The sequence below is a fragment of the Plectropomus leopardus genome, chromosome 2 (assembly GCF_008729295.1).
Source record: "Plectropomus leopardus isolate mb chromosome 2, YSFRI_Pleo_2.0, whole genome shotgun sequence".
In the NCBI taxonomy this organism is placed as follows: Eukaryota; Metazoa; Chordata; class Actinopteri; order Perciformes; family Serranidae; genus Plectropomus; species Plectropomus leopardus.
In genome coordinates, this window is record NC_056464.1 from 15294370 (window position 1) to 15312157 (window position 17788).

Here is a 17788-nt window from a genome sequence, read left to right on the forward strand (position 1 = left end):
GCATAGAAAGTTGCAAAAACAGCCAGAAACTCCATAATACTGTATGTCATGTCGAAAAAATGACCCAACAAGCAAGGCTATAGTATGGGAAAAATGACAAAAAATGGCATGTCCCAAAAACTGCTGAAAACAGCTTAAATCTGCATTGAATAGCCTGCAGAGACAACCCATACCATAGAAACTTGCAACAACGGCCAAAAGGACCATAATATGGCATGTCGAAAAAATGGCCAAAAAGCAAGGCTATAGTATGGCAAAAATGTCAAAAAATGACGTCCCAAAAACAGCTGAAAACAGCTTTAAACCGCCTCAAATAGCCTGCAGAGACAGCCCATACCATAGAAACTTGCAACAATGGCCAAAAACACCATAATATGTCAAGTCAAATGACCCAAAAAGCAAGGCTATAGTATGGCAAAAATGTCAAAAAATGACGTCCCAAAAACAGCTGAAAACAGCTTTAAACTGCAATAAATACCGCACTGAGACACACCATAGCATAGAAAGTTGCAAAAATGGCCAAAAACACAATTTTATCGCATGTTGGAAAAAAAACACCGAAATACTGCAATACTATAGTATGACAAAAATGTCAAATCATGACATGTCCCAAAAACTGCTGAAAACAGCTCAAATCTGCATTGAATAGCCTGCAGAGACACACCATCGCAGAGAAACTTGCAAAAACAACCGAAAACACCATAATATGGCACGTCGAAAAAATGACCCCAAAAGCAAGGCTATAGTATGGCAAAAATGTCAAAAAATGACATGTCACAAAAACAGCTGAAAACAGCTTTAAACCGCCTCAAATACCCTGCAGAGACAGCCCATACCATAGAAACTTGCAACAACGGCCAAAAACACCATAATATGGCATGTTGAAAAAATGGCCCAAAAAGCAAGGCTATAGTATGGCAAAAACGTGAAAAAATGGCATGTCCCAAAAACTGTTTAAAACAGCTTCAAACTGCCTCAAATACTCTGCAGAGGCAAGCCATAGTATAGAAACTTGCAATAAGGGCCAAAAACACCAATATATGTCAAGTCAAATGACCCAATAAGCAAGGTTATAGTATGGCAAAAATGTCAAAAAAGGACGTCCCAAAAACTGCTGAAAACAGCTTTAAACTGCAATAAATACCGTGCTGAGACACGCCATAGCATAAAAAGTTGCAAAAATGGCCAAAAACACAATTTTATCGCGTGTTGGAAAAAAAACACAGAAATACTTCAATTCTACAGTATGACGTAAATGTCAAATCATGACATGTCCCAAAAACACCTGAAACCTGCTGGAAACAGACAACTGCAGAAAACCACATGTATGCAATGTTTACAAAAAGGCCAAAGACATGACATCTTTATGCATGTAAAAAATGGCCGAAAACGACATTGTGCAGTCTGTCGAAAAACATAAAATTTTAACATGTCAAAAAATGCCTAAAGACGACTTTTGACAGCTTGTAGAGACGTGTCATAGTACAAAATGTCTAAAAAAAAAAAGGGCCATGTCATAAATTAGCACATCAAAATAGCAAAAACGACATATTTTAGTTTGTAGAGACATAGTACAAAATGTCAAAAACCTAGTTTAGTGTACTGAATAAATGGCCAAAAACGACATTGTATAGTATGTCATAAAAATCCTGAAAACAACATATTATAGCTTGTAGACACCTCATAGCATACTATGTTGAAAAAAAGGCCCAAAACTACACCACGTCAAAGGGGTTTTACAGACATGGAAAGTTGTAAAAGGTTGTGCAACCGAAATGATATCTAGGACCTGCAAGGATCACAACAACAAGCTACTGGAAAGCTACAGGCAGCAACAGTTGCAAATGGCCGCCATGGTTTCTGCACCACCCTTTAATTGAAGGTATTCTGTGTTTTAGGTCAATCCAGACTGAGTTAAACTTATCTAGGAGTGGAAATGTTACTCTGTTAAAGTCATATCAATACCCTGCTATTAATTGTGCAATTCAATGCCTCTGTTTTATGTCGATAATGAAAGAAATTTCCTGACAGCAAAACGTTTATTTCACTTTGGTTATTAACTAGAGATTGATACTGCATCAGCAGATATGACACAGAATCATCAGAATTTATCATGTCAGAATTTTACCTTTTTTGACATACAATACTATGTCGTTTTCAGCCATTTTTTCAACATACTATACTATGTCAATTTAAGACATTCTTTCTACGTGCTTTATTTTATTTTATTTTTATTTTTTTTTTTGGCCTTTTTGTTGACACAATATACTATGATGCATCTCGACAACCTTTAATTTCATTTTCAGCCATTTTTTTCACGTCAAAATTGGATTTCTTTTTACATATTATAAAATGTCATTTTTCCAGCACTTTTTTCATCATGCTATATTGTGACCTCTTTGGCCTTCTTTCAAAGTTTTTCCTTACTAAATGTGAAGGGCTAAAGACAAAGGGATGTCATATACTGTAAAGCCAAATTGTGATTTGGGATAATGGCTTGATTAATTATTAACTTGGAACAGGAAAAGTCATACTATAGCATGTTGTCCAAAATATCACAAAAAAGTCATATAACATGTTCAAAATCACTCAAAAAGGTCATACTATTGTATGTTGTCAAAAGAAGCATCAAAATAGAACAAAACATCAAGCTATTGAATGTTGTCCAAAATTAGCACAAAAAAAGTCAAACTCCAGTATGTCATTCAAAAAAGCACAAAATAATCATATTATACTATGTTGTCAAAAATAACAACACATCAGACTATTATGTCCTCCAAAATTGCATAAAAAAGTCAAACTATAGCATGTTGTCCAAAACTGCACAAAAAATTCATACCAGAGCATGTTGTCCAAAATATCATAACAAAGTCATACTAGAGCATTTTGTCCAAATCGCATAAAAAAGTCATACTATAGTATGTTGTCCAAAATAACAAAAAAAAGTTATATTATGGCATGTTTTCCAAAATATCATAAAAAAAAATCATACTATAGCATGTTGTCCAAACTCGCACAAAAAGTCAACTATAGCATGCTGTCAAAAGTCACTCGAAAAAGTCACACTCCAAAATATCATAAAAAAGTGATACAATAGTATGTCGTCTAAAATATGAAAAGTCAAACTATAGCATGTGGTCAAAAAATGCTGTTGTCCAAAATCGCACCAGAAAGTCATACTATAGCATGTTGTCCAAAGTATCACAAAAAAGTTATTCTATAGCATGTTGGCCAAAATATCACATAAAAAAGTCATACCGTTGCATGTCGTCCAAAATATCACAGAAAACTCACACTATAGCATGATGTCCAAAATCGCACAAAAAAGTCGTACTATGGCATGTGTCCAAAATATCACTGAAAAAGTTATGCTATAGCATGTCGTCCAAAATACCACAAAAAAGTCATACTATAGCACGTCCACCAAAATCGCACAAAAAAGTCACACTACAGTATGTCATCCAAAATCTCACAAAAAAAGTAATGCAATAGCATGTCATCCAAAATATCACAAAAAAAGTCTTAGGCATGGCATATTGTCAAAAATTGCTTGAAAAAGTCATACTATCCAAACTATGTCCAAAATCGCACAAGTCTCACATTAGCATGTTGACCAAAATATCATAAAAAGTCATACTATAGCACATTGTCCAAAAACTGCACAAAAAAGGTCATACCATAGAACAGGCATCAACAACTGGCAGACCGCGGTCTGGACCCGGACCAAATCTTTGTCCTTTCCGGACCTGTGGCCAAGTCGTAATAAAATGTAAGAATGAGAACAATATTTTTTAAGATGTACTGCTGAGCAATTAATCGAAAAATAATTGAAACCGACATTCAGAACCTCTAACAGACATAAGGTTGCCAGTGTTGGGTATTTCTGTCATTTAAAAATTAACCCTTTCCACACCGGGGCTGCCAACTCCCAGGCATCTGCCGTGCATCTAACGTTTTTGGGCACTGTCTTACACTATCATGACACCAAGGAAAATCTCACGCCATAACACAGCAAGGGCACAAGTGTTGAACAATCATGTAAAAAAGTGAATGACTGACTAGAACGGCTGAGTGTTTGACAGCCACAGCATTTCATTATCGCGGATCAAACAGCTGATGGTCCGACAGCAGCACAGTGAGACAAACAGAGCGCAGTTTCTTCTCAAAGCACCAAAGTGTCTGAAACAGACACACCTGCAGAGGTGGAAAGTGACTTCTTTGGACTTCTACAGACTACTTTGTGTTAGTTTCAGGTTTAACCAGTCTTTGGATGAATTATTTAGAAACACCAGGATGCATCGCTCCGTGTCTCATCCAGCCACTCGCGCTGAGCTCTTATTATTATTTTTAACAGGGGTAGATGTTATGTTTTGGTGGCCTGGGGTCACAAGCACATGACCTTATTTTAACCATTTCTCTAACTGGGAATGTTGGCAGGCTGTTGGCAGCTATAGGAGAAGTGGGACTACTCAAAAGCTTTTAATTCCTGAGTAAAATGATTTATAGCACAGAAGTTTCATGGAAATTGAAGTCAGAGTCCTGCAGTCAGGAGAGTTTGGCCTATTTTCAGCACAATGCTTAAATTTACGTGAAGTTTGTTTAAAATTGATCTTTTTTTATATAATGCTGGAAAGTTAAATAAATAATAAGAAATCATATGTTTATCACACTCCAACAAACCATGGTCAAATGAAACTGTGCCAGTGAACTATGAGGGAAAAAACAAACCACAAGAAAAGCAAAATAATCATTCATTAATTGTAATCGAGGTAAAAATGTTCAAATAATTGTGATTCTGATTTTAGGTATGCAGTTCGGACCTTTGCTGGGAGGAAATTTTAGCAGCTGGACCCCTTTGAATTTAAATTGAATACCCCTGCTATAGTATGTCATCTAGTATAGCACCAAAAAGTCATACTGTACTATCTTTTTCAAATTATTACAAAAATCACAGTTTAGTGTGTCATCCATAATAGCACAAAAACATCATACTATAATGTGTCATCCAAAATAGTTTTAAAACAGTATGTTAAAACAGTATGTATGTATATGTAAAATGGCCAAAAAAAAAAAGGGGGTCAAGTCTTACATACAAACTCACTAGGCCACTGGACTCTGTTCATATATAGATTTGCTCCACCATTATGTTATAATGGAATGATTTTGATAGCTGAGACTCATCTCATTTTTTGGGAACATTTTTTGGAACATTTATGACAGTCTCCTTTCTCCTCCAGGCAAAATTTCCCAAATACTAATAAAAGAACGCTAAAATATTTACAAGAGGTCAACCAGAATAGATTTTGCTGAAGATTAACTGATCAACTGAGTGTGTAGCAAAAGCTAAAATAAATTTCCAAGCACTTTGTGAATTAAGATTAATATAAGAGCCAAAAGATTAATTTATGCAAACATTTTTTATTTCCTTCAGAGACTCAGCAGAGCAGCTCTCTGTTTGGTCTTTTTTTAGCAGCTGCAACAAAGTCTCAGTCCTCTGCTCATAAATCAACTCTGTCCATCTTCTCGGGGTGAAATTAGACCACTGAGAGTCAATGACAGGTCTGCTCCACAGTAAAAGCTTTAATGGAACATTGTACTTCACGGCAGTAATTGCTGTCAAATTTGTCATTGTCTCATATTAGAATGCATTGGCGTCATGTTTGTGTGCTGTCTGATGGCCTGTCTCAGTGACGAGAAGGCAGCTGACCTCACACCTCTTTAGAATACAGACAAGCGGCGCTAAACCTTTTTTTGACAAATCAAAGATATATTCAGTGGATTAAAAATCCAAATTAAGGCATTTTGTTATAAATATTCCATTTCATAAAGATAAATCATTGAGAAACAGCATTGTCAAATCGCATCATGATATGAGAGCATAAAAAACTATTGGATGTTGCCACTGTATCACCATCCATCACACTTTGGGTTGTGGACTCCTGCAAGGGACGGATCTAACTCATAGACTGTGGTGACCTATGACCTGCAGCTCTTTGCACCTCCAAGTACTCAGATGCCTTTCTCTCTTCTCAAGCTTTCATTGTTCAGCGGGGAGCATTTTATACCTCATACAGTGAATGTTTTCATCCTTCCCATACAACAATATGACTCTCGCCTCATTGCATTCGCTCTCACATCGAGTCTGTGCAGGTAATTTGCCCAGTGGCGCCTTTGATGAAGCAATCCAATGACAAGTTATTAAGGCTTGGGTACACAGTTGAATGCCACACAGAAGCACATCACATTCATCAAAGAAAAAAAAACCTTTCAGAGATACTTTCTTGCAATTGTGACATTAGTAACCATGAATTGTCATCCCATTATTTCCTGCTGAGCATCTCATAATTGCATTTTTTAAAACACAATTTGATTTAATGTTTATGAAAATGCATGTGTGTAATTATGAATAGATTACCTGTCAGTTTTTAGTGTTATCTGAACAGGTAGTGTTGCGAGTAACAACTGTGGGAGTATTTTAATGCAGAGCAGAATATCATTTTGACCCGAATAATCCCAATTCTTGAAAATCCCTGTTCAAAAGGAATGTTGACATCATAATAATAGGGATAACACCAATCAAGATTTATCAGTATTTGAATCCAATTCTGATGGCAGCTGTGTTGTTTGCTCATATCACTGCAGATCCAATCTGATTAAACCACATCACACACAATCCTGAGGAGGCAGATTAGACAAGTGACGAACTATTAAAATCCTAATACATAATCCGCAAGCATGTGGGGTTTTTTCTCTAAACTTAAGCTTTGATCGTTGCATATTTAGTCATGATAATTTAAGGTTATGGAGACACTAAAGGCTAAGAAACATAATGTCACAGAGTGAAGTGTTTTTAATTCACATATATGATTTTAATTTTATATGGTTTTAATATTTCTGAATTATGAGATACGGAAATTTGAGAAAACCTTTCAAATATTTTTTTTTAATTCTGTAATTCATGTAATTAAGGAGCATGCATCCCTGATTACTGTATGTAAGTTAATACATATTATTTATTATTATTATTATTATTATTATTATTATTTTACAGTGTGCACATGCATTTTAGGTTGAACTGTAAATCAACTTCAGCCAAAAGTGCAACAATATTGCATTTTTACCCTTAAAACTGTATGTTCAAGCCTGCACATACATAAGTATTTTATGATGTATAGCATTATTAAATAGCTCATGGGGAAAAGAAACAGAGAAGATGTGGGAAAGGGGATGCTACAAATCAAACATTGCCTTTGCATATTTGGGCATCAATCAGCAGGACAGAGCAGAAGGTCTTATTCTGCCCATGTGAAAGTGTGCATGCTGACATACGGAGTGGACTAGCAGCCTTTGGGGAGAGAGACACCAGTCTTTCTCTGCATTCAAGCTCGCTAAAAGTAACTCAACCCTACAGACAACTCTACAGAGATCGGAGGCGGATGGGATGGCAGCCAGAGGTGAATGAAGGAGTTTTAAAGCAAAACGTCTGATGTTCAATACTGGGCTGTACAGATATACAACAATGGCTTGGAGATCTAAATGAAGACTCTCTTTTAAAGATGCAGGTCCAAAGCAGGAGCCTCAGTGAGACGGTTCCTTTTATCACGAGAGTGAAACAATGCAATCATTAACATTAAGATGTGGTTTAAAAACGTCTGGTGGAACATGGGAGTGTGGGTGTTAGGAGGAGGTGGCAGGACACTGATATTGGCAAGATTATTCCAAGATCAGTCATGGACTATCTGATTAAACAGGTCGAGCTTGATTTACAGTGATTACGGGTCCATTTAGTCAGCGCTCAAGCAGCTAGAATAAGCTCAAAGTGATGTCACTCACCATTTTCACCCTGCTCTTCTGAGAGGTGAAGGAAACAGGGAGCTGAACTGCCTCTGCACTCTTCCTTAGATGATTGAAATCATTTGAAGATACAGAGGGAAGGAAGCTTGCTGAGAACAGAGACATGAAACAAACACAAAATGTGTGTTAGTCTGTGTGTGCACTGTTTGAATAAGGAAAGAAAAGTTCAGAGTAAATCTGTTCTAACAGTAGTGCATGTATGTGTTTTTAAATGTGTGTGTTGCATGTGCATGTGTGTGGACACGTATGTGTGTGCAGGAAGGGAAGAGAGTGATTTTGACGAATGTGTCCTGACGGATGGTGTAACCCCCCTAAGCCTGCCTCCACTTCCTCCGCAGCCCTCCTGTCACAGCTGCATATCGAGGTCAAACCACCTTTCATATCTGTTCCACACTGCAAGGACAAAACACAGAGCACAAGTAAACACCTCATCCCCCGGGAATGCTGCTGCTTTCTTATTTTGAACTCATTTAGTCAGTGATTGCACCAAAATGCCTCAGTGTATGATGATATATTTTGAATTAAATAATACTTAGCATCGTCACTCCAGTTCAAGATGAATTAGATAAGCAGCAGCTGCATGCAGATGTTTCAGTATCTGAAACTGGAAATGCTGATCTTCAATTAAAGGCCCAGTGTATAAGATTTAGTAGAATATATTGGCAGATATGGAATATATAATAAGTATGTTTTCTATAGTATATAATCGCCTAAAAAAAGGAATCTTCAAATTTTAGTTACCTTAGAGTGAGCTGTTTGTATTTTCATAGGAAGCAGGTCCTTGTCTACGGAGACCATGTTGCACCGCCACATTTCTACAGTAGCCCAGAAGGGGAAACCAAACACTGGCTCTTGACACGGCCATTTGCGTCAGCCTCCAAAGTTAGCAGTCCCTCTGCGACAAGCCGAACAGTTTTTGAAAAACACAGACTAAAACATGAAACTGCTCAGTGTTTTTACCTGTTTAAACCATCTGGTGGATTTAATTTGGAGAGGAGGTGATCTCTGCGGGTAATTCGGCTCCTGGTAAAAACCTCCTGAACATCTGAATCAAAAAAAAAAGGTGAGCACACTTTAGCACACTTCAGCAAGCCAAACAGCATAGGAGAAACAGTGATTTGTGCCATGGAACAGCTTTATTGAGTGTTTTTACTGGTTTTCATCATCTGGTCATGTGCTGAACGGCATCAGAAAAACACTGATTTGTAATGTGAAACTGCTTTATTCAGTGTTTTTTCCCAGTTTAACTCACCTGGTCTGTTTGTTTTGGAGAGGAAGACACCTCTGCACACCTCAACAATGAACACTTGAGAGAAGAACAATGAACACACAGGAGAAGTTTTAGCTGGTTTCAGTCTGTAATTCTCACTACTGGATGCCACTAAATCATGTACTCTAGACCTTTAAATGCTCTTTCAATGAAAACTTTTTTAAAATGCAATGTCAAAGAGCATCAGCCATCTAGGTTTCATCAGAATTGCACCAGCATCGTCTCTGATCTTGAGTTTAATCAAAGTTCGACAAGTTGCTGCAGAGATATCCCCTACGTTACAGGTGTGACCGACAAAGCCTGATCCACAGCCCCTCTCACCCTCTCCCATCTTTCATATTGTGGGGGGGGCACTGTTGAGCAACAGGCTGGATGATGGATGTGGGGGGTGAACAACACTGAAGCACTGTTAAGATTTTAATTTATTGTAATCGTTTTCTGATAAGTGTGTTTCTTGCAGTAAACATAAACATGCAAATTTGAGTGATGACATATTGGACGGGATCATGAGTTGTAATTATTTAACCATAGTTAAAACCATAGTTTGTGTATGTGTGTGTGTTTGTGTGTGCATTTGTGTGCATGTGAGGGATGGGGAGGCACATAAACAAAGGCAAACAAACATACCAAGACAGAGACAAAACAATAACCAGCATACAGAAAAAACACATGCAAACAAAGTGCAGAGCGAGATGTGGTGCGGATCTCGGGGCGTAATGGAGAGAGCAGAGACTTAGGTGCAATTAAAAATCATAAACCTATTAGATACAGGGTGAAAACAGAGAAACTGTGGAGTGTGTGTGCATGCGATAGACAGAGAGAGACAGAGGAGAGATGGGTCATTATGGAGAGCCTGAGGGCTATGTGTATTGAGGGGGAGGGGACCAGAAACAAACGTCTGTATAGAGAGGAAAAAACAGAGTCCGAAGGTTACTGCATGTCCATGAGGAGTGAAAGAGAGAAGACAGACGAGGGATCTTTGATGATCCGGGGAGGGGTGTCGTTCTTGGAGAGAGTGGGCCAGGCGACTTTAGAAGAGCCATGGGGTTATTTACTTGTATTTAAATAACTGTCCATCAATGTATAATTTGTCCACTGAGATGATTGCTTTTTTCCTTGAGATAACATCTGCTTGCAGATTGGAAAGAGTAGTTTGCTCTGGTGCACGATGTCTTGTGGGAATTAGTCGCTGAGTCCATAATTTGTTCCTTTGAGCTGTTTGCCTTGTCTTTTAACCAATTCTTTTTGTTCAAAATGTTCAAATTTCGCAACGATTGGCCGTGGTTGGTTATTGTTGGTGGTGGTTTTTGGTCCTAAACGGTGTACACAGTGGAATGTAATGTTCTTGACAGTGTCTGTGAGGAGATTGAGCTGTTTTACCATGAAATCTTTTACTGATTTTTCAGGGTTGTCTGGGGTATGTTCTGGATTGCCGGTGAAAACTAAATTGTCTCTCATGCTGCATACTTGAAGATCCAGGATGGATTGTTTCAGGGTTTTGTTTTCTGCAGTGACAAAGCTGGTTGGTGACAGGGGTAAGCTGGGTGGAGGTGGATTAAACGAAGTGCTTAAGCAATTTATTTTCCTTAGTGAGTGTGTCGATCTGGTCCTGGTTGTATTGTAAACTGTAACAGAGTGACTGAAACTCTGGAGGGTGAAGGAGAAGATAAATCTGAAGGTTGGCGGGGTCTCTTACTGTTCTGCTCAGCTTTGGAGTTGTTTGCCGTGTCCTGATCCATGATGAAGACTTAATCGTGGATATATTTTTCCAGATGATCCAGCTCGTACGTGTCGTTATTCAGAATATGATGTTTTATTGAAGAGATGAATAGGGAAAAGATGTGGAGAAAGTAGAAACATTTTGAGGAATGAAGAAAGTTTGTATACGTAGTATAACTGGAAGTCGCCATCTTGATTCTCGCACCGTCTCACGACACTTCGACAGCAGCTCAGCCTATAAATTGTCTGAATTTCTAGAAAACGTGCCGAAAGAGACACTTCAAAGGATAACAGAAGTGTCATTTAGAGTTATAGCCCATTTGTACGTCTATGTCTCAATTACATTTCCCTCACTCATCGCAAATGCAATTATACCTGTATCATAAGGTTTTATACACATTTTCAGCAATTAAATGCATTATTGTCAAATGTTTGCACTGCTGTCTGGTTAACAAAACAAGCATTTAGAAAAAAAACAACAAGACTTGAAATATGATAATTAAATCTGCAAGGAGACATATTGAGGCATCATTTCCCAAGAGAGACTTCCACCTGTCCCCCTGTTCAGGCCTGCAAAGTAACTAAGCACATATTCATGTATTGTAGCCTGCAACTCTTGAATTTTTCCATTTTATTATAAAAAAAAAAACAACTGGCTCCTACATTATCCACAATGCAACTTGATTATAGTGAAAACTTCAATTTCAGTGTGCTATGCTAGACGCAGCTAATGTAGCACCCTTGGCCCTGCTCAAGCCAAGATGATGAGTGGCCTTTAGGAATTTGATAAACTCACTTCTCTCGAACTCCACAACGCCAGATTTTTTTAAGTTTTCAAATTTGTTTTCATCATTTGAGTTCATTTGTCAGTGTGTACGTAGCTCCCTCTGGAGCCACAAAAGGCCAACATTTTAATGAATGCAAGACAAGGCAATGCAACATGAAAACTTGCACACACATTTTTAAAAATGCAAATTGAGTTATGATATCCAGGATTATTTTTATTTTTTTCATATACACGAACATACAGCAGCAAATTGCTTCCTTGTGCAGACATAATGTAGACAACAGTGATATATTGAGATTAGATATTGGGAAGACTATTTAAAAAACATCTTTTTGCCCTCAGACAAGAACTGGCCTGTCATCGGTTTTCCTTTAATTGTCACTCATGTCTAACTTTAAAAAAGGGAAAAACTTTGAGCCTGAAGGATGTGGTAGCCAGCATTTAGAATAAAAGTCAATTTTGGGCAAGACTGAAAAAAATGTATATAGTTATTTATTTAGATATTGTTTTATTTGTTTTCATTCAAAGAGCTGCAAATTTTGTCTGTTAACCCATATGTGTTAAGGCCTATATAAGATGGGCAGTGAAGGGATCTGTGGTGGTGTTGGTTGTTGCTGACAGATGCTGTTGGCAGTTCAACAGTGTGGTTACTGATGTATTGTGTTCTTCACTGGTAGAGCTTCTTGATAAAAGTATTGATGTTGGTTCAAAGAAAATATAACCATGCAACCCACTATGAGTCAGTAACACTGTGCTAGGTTTGGAAGGAGCTAAGTGATATAGACTGTGCCCATAAACAAAAGTACCAGGTGAGGTAAGTTATGAACGGTAGAGTTTACTTAGATAAATTTGCACACAACAATTTGAAACACATTTGCATAAACATGTATGGGGAAAAAAATGGGCCCTTCAAAATAAATGAGTCTTTGTTTTTGTCAATAGTCCTTAAAGTCTGTCTGCTTTGTGATCACTTTTAGTGTTAGTCAATACACTGTCAGTGGTTCATTCACCTTTAAAATGTTTGTCACAGGTCCTGCAATAGTTTTGGAAGAGTATGCACTCTTGGATGAATGTGTGTAGCAGTCCAGGCGACTGGCACTGTCCTACCACCAGGTGAAGTATGCGATGGGTCAGTTCTACGTCCTGTCAGGATCACACTGGGAGGCTCGCCATCAGTGGAAAGGGATCTTCTCACTCTGTCCATAAGACCTGACCTGTTTTTGCAAACAGGACTGTAAGATTTTGTTCTATATGTCAATATGTTTTACAACAATCATACTAATGCATGATAACCATGTAACATAAAGCACCACATGCTGCATAATACTCAGTGATAACAAGTTCAGGCCTATTTATCACACTCTAGTTCAAAACTTTACATCTCAGTTCAATTTCTGAACGACCATACAGTAGAACCAGCATACCATCATAAACTAGAGTACTAATTCAATAACAGGCCTATACTAACCATCTGCAATAGCATCAGGATATACTTTATCCTTTATTAGGAAAAATGTTAGGCAACATGCTTCAAATAGCTCTGCTTATGTTTGAAACGCTCATACTATAATGAAAATAGAGATATCAGAAACATAAAACATTACAGTTATTCACAACAGAATTAAAACACTATGGTTTAGCATTTTCACACTCAAAATAATAAGAAAATCACCCTGAAGAACAATTTGGTAATTTTAATAACCTTCTGTTTACTACCAGTGCTGTGAAGTTCACTCAGCTAATTTTGACAACAAAGAAACCCACACAGTGCAGCTGTACTCAGCTAACTTGACCATCTAGTTACTAATTTCAGTTGTATTAGTGCTGCTAATTAACAGCTTTATGCTTTAAACGCTATTAACAATCAATAACCACAGCGCCGAGGCAATAAACGTTGCCACAACACTCAAAAAATGTGCAGGCGATCTAGCGCTGCACCGCACTTAGCAATGTTAGCATCATGCAGTTCGCTAGCTTACCGAGATAAACAGAGGTGGAAAACCGGACTTTTCCCGAGCTCCCGGTTGTTTCCCCTTAGTTTGCCTTCTGTGTTGGTTCATTAACTCGTTGATACATCTACTTTTATCTACTTTATTAACTTAAATTTCGTCCATTTAGTCTCTTCTCTCCTGTCGCCATCAGACATGCTCATTTCCGCTCTTTTCCGCACATACGCAGGCTCACGCAATGACGTCGTGACCTGTCAATCAAGTTCAGATAGGGGAGGGGCTACAGTTCCTGATTGGCTGATCTTTCACTGCCTGTTTGTAAAAGGGACATTACATTGTTCTAATACATTTTTGATTTCTTTTAACCTTGTATTGTCACTGGGTTACAAAAATAAAGCTATGAGTACGGGCCAAGGAGAAGACACCACCGTGAAGAACAGAGTTGCATTTCCATGATGTGCTCTTTTTATTACTTTTATATACACCTGTCTCTTATCAGCAGGACTGAAAAAGAAGAAACAGTCAGCTGTCTGTGAGAGAAAGGCAGCAGTTCAATGTAAAAAAAAAAAAAGTAATAATACTTTGTTACAGTACCTAAGTATTTTTTGGGGAGTATCTGTACTTTTTACTGAGTTTTCATCTGTCTGTCAACTCTCTCTATGACCTCACCACATTTATATTCAGACAGGTGACTTTAACTTTCCACACTGTCCTTTTCTGGTAAGATATCTGTACTCTTACACAAGAATTTATTTAAGACAATTCATCTACCACTGGAAAGGTAAGTCTAAGGAAGTGTTCTGAACCACTCCATAAACATAATGTCCCCAATCTGAGTCCAGTGGAAACCTCTGTTGCATATCATCTTTTTTGTGTCTCTGCCAACATTTTCTGTCTCTCCCTCAGCTGTCAAACTGTCCAAAGAAGGCAAACTGTCAAAAAGAATAAGGGTCAAGGGTGCATGAGAGTAAAGTCACCACTGAGTACTAGTAAAAAAAAAAAAAAAAAGTTAAGCTCGATAGGAAAATCCTACAAGCTCGCAAAATTTGTCCATTTGTGAAACCCCATAAACTCTAATGTCACCCTCAGAAAGATACCAGAGCACTCTGTTCCTCTCAGCATGACAGCATTTTATTAGACAAATGATGACACACATCACTGTTTGAAGGACAGCAGTATACATTCAGATCAGGTCATCTGTACAGTACAAAGATAGAGAGAGGTGTTGGAGAGGTGATGTATGACATCCAGCTATATTGGCCCAGTGGCCTCAAATGTGTGTGTGCACAGTTCCTCTAGTTGTAGTCTCATTGTGTCTGAGTTATTGATTGACTCCTTGAAATCTTTGGTCTTTCAGGACAGCCTTGATTCATTCTTTTGTTTTCTTTTGTTAGGTCAGTGGGAGCTGACAGTGCTTGATAAAGTAGAACCATTTAGTAATTTTGGCCTCAATAAGAAATGAAAGGTTACACAAAAGATTCACAGTTGAAATGACTGCTGGTTCTAGTCAAATGTTGGATTTGGATTAGTGATACCAGTGTAAACAGACTTTTACAGGTTTATAGCATTCGGTTTTGTGCTTTTTACATCTTTTTTTGCTCCATCAAAGCCATCTGAGCTTGGATCAAACTGCATAATAGTCACTGGGGTGGGTGCAGGGGGTAAACACTTTAATACTGCATTTTGGCATCATGTAACTTCATACAAACACATTCCTTTCATGTCTCAAAACTCTTCCTTAAATAAGATAAGGCGCTGAAATGACTGCATTGAGTAGAACTATCATGGTTGCACCATCTGTAAGGCTTCCCTCAGTTTTTACTCAGTGGAAAGGCGGGCACTGGATACACGAGGTTTTTTAAGCAGCAAAATGTTCCTCAAGTGAGTTTTTACAAACATGTTTCTCCCTCCAAGTGAGATGCACGAGATAAAGCCTTCCAGTAAACAACAGCTTACACCGAACCTAATGAACACAGACTTCACTTGCCATATAAATAAACACCTACACATCACTTTTTTTTAAATTTCAGAACATGACAACAACATCACATCTCATATATGACGCAAAGCGGAGGCAGGGTGGCCTGGTGGCTGCAGAGACATGCGCTCCGCTGGTGTCCAAGTCTCCGGCCCTGCTCAGGATGGACCCTGACCTGTGGACTCCGTGTGTAGAGGAGCCTCTGGGACAACAGAGCTGAATGAACGACGACATTAGTATCAATACATCCAAAATACGTACGGGGAGACACAAAGGAGTCAGTGTAATCCATTAGGTGTGAACGGTGACATCCTGTCCAGGCTGATGTCTGCCTCGCAGTCCGCCAAGTCACAAATCGAGTCGGTGGCGTTGTCATTGTTGTGAGAAAACTGTGAAATCCTGTCAAAAGTCTCCTCATGTTCAATACATTCAACCACGTTGGGGATCATGTTGACATATGCGTTGGCGATTTCCTTGTGGATGAGGGTGTCTTGATTATATGAGACCAGCTCGTTGCTGATGTTGACAGTCTCTACGGGGGTGCTGGAGCAGAAGTTGCGACAGCCCAGCAGGCTGGCGAAGGCCTTCCTAAACTCGGCGTTGAAGGCGTAAATAATGGGGTTCAGGGAGGAGTTGGTCCAGCCGAACCACACGAAGACGTCAAAAGTCGTCTCACTGACGCAGGGCAAACCCGCGTCCTGGTCTGCGGCCGGTCTGTCACAGAACGGGACCATACAGTTGAGGACGAAGAACGGCAACCAGCAACACACAAACACCCCCATGATCACCGAAAGAGTTTTGAACACTTTTGTTTCACGTTTAATTGATGTTTTCAAGGTGTTGTGGTGTTGGCACTCTATTCTGTTTGTCCTGCAACTTTGCGCGTGCTCTGCCGCTCTCTCCAGGGAGGCTATTCGTCTAATTTGTATTTGTGCAATCCGGTATATTCTGGTGTAAGTCACAATCATAATCGCAACGGGGATGTAGAAACTTATCAAAGAGGAGGAGATGGCATACTCTCTGCTCAGGCTGGAGTCGCAGTTTTCCTCTATGTGCCTACTCGTGGAAGAGTTGTGCGTCCCAGTCATGTCGTCACCGCTGGCTTTGTGCCAGTTGAGCTGGACCGGTATGAATGAAATGAGCACAGACAACGTCCAAGCGATACTAATCATAACAAAGGCAACTTGCTGGGTCATCTTCCTCTCGTAGCGGAAGGGGCTCGAGATGGCCCAGTATCTATCCACGCTGATGATGCAGAGGTTGAGGATGGAGGCGGTGGAGCACATAATGTCAAAAGCGACCCAGACGTTACAAAAAGTGCCAAACGGCCAGTACCCCGCCACCTCTGCCACAGCTTTCCAGGGCATCACCAGGACGGCCACGAATAAATCCGATAGAGCCAGGGAGACGATGAAAATGTTGGTGACTTTGGTCCGCAGGTGTCGAAAGCGCAGCACCGCGGAGCACACTAGGATGTTCCCCAGCAGAGTCCATAGGATGAGCATAGACAGCAGACAGCCCGTCACCGTGCGCACCACCATGTCCTTCTTATCGTCCTTAGTTGCCTCCGTTTCGGTGCTATTCCACATAATCTCGCCGAGGGGAGACGGCACGGAGTCAATCCCCTGCACCGATGAGAGATACTTGGCTGGGTTCTCCATGTGGCTCTTCAAGTAAAACTGCAGCCCATTGCTCCGCGAGCGGGGACGGGCGCAGTTATCAGCCATTCACCGTATTGTCTCCATTCACCCGCTCTACCGCCAGCCTTATGTGGAGTGCAAAACAGACGAGAGGAGAGAAGTGAGCGCGTTAAAGCTGAGCCGAGCGACGTGCCAGGTGCGCTTAGGGGCTGAAACGCAGCAAGTAGTGGCGAGCGCATGTTGCGAACCTTGCCGGTCCGGTCGTCTGACCTGGCTATCTCTGTGAATCTCTCAGTCCAAGGTATCCTGAGCGTGGTGTGGGCGAGGAGGGAGCCCCTACAGCCTAACGCGCACTAACATAACCAGGACTAGGCGCATAGAGCAGCACGCCTCCTTTGTGCGCGGTGTTACGCACAACATGCGTTAGAACAGGGGTGTGAGGAAGACCTAAACATTTTGTAAGGACTCCAAAGTGCGTTTTTATGAACTCTAAACCAGTCGAGAGCTATCTAATAATTGTGTATTGTCCATCCTCTCCATGCGCATTGTCTACATTTGACTGCAGGAAAAGGAGGAACAATATGGAGTGTT

At 39.7% G+C, this 17788-nt stretch overlaps 1 protein-coding gene across 1 annotated transcript; it reads right to left on the minus strand.

Moving 5' to 3' along the window:
- Window positions 1-15835: 15835 nt before the first annotated feature.
- LOC121956125 (D(1B) dopamine receptor-like) lies at window positions 15836-17284 on the minus strand. The gene has a single exon (XM_042504246.1). It carries the CDS (start codon window positions 17282-17284, stop codon window positions 15836-15838), a length of 1449 nt encoding a protein of 482 aa, XP_042360180.1.
- Between the last annotated feature and the right edge of the window lie 504 nt (window positions 17285-17788).

Excerpts from the sequence above, each read along its gene's own strand:
- LOC121956125 (XM_042504246.1), bottom strand. The coding sequence starts at position 17,284 with ATGGCTGATAACTGCGCCCGTCCCCGCTCGCGGAGCAATGGGCTGCAG.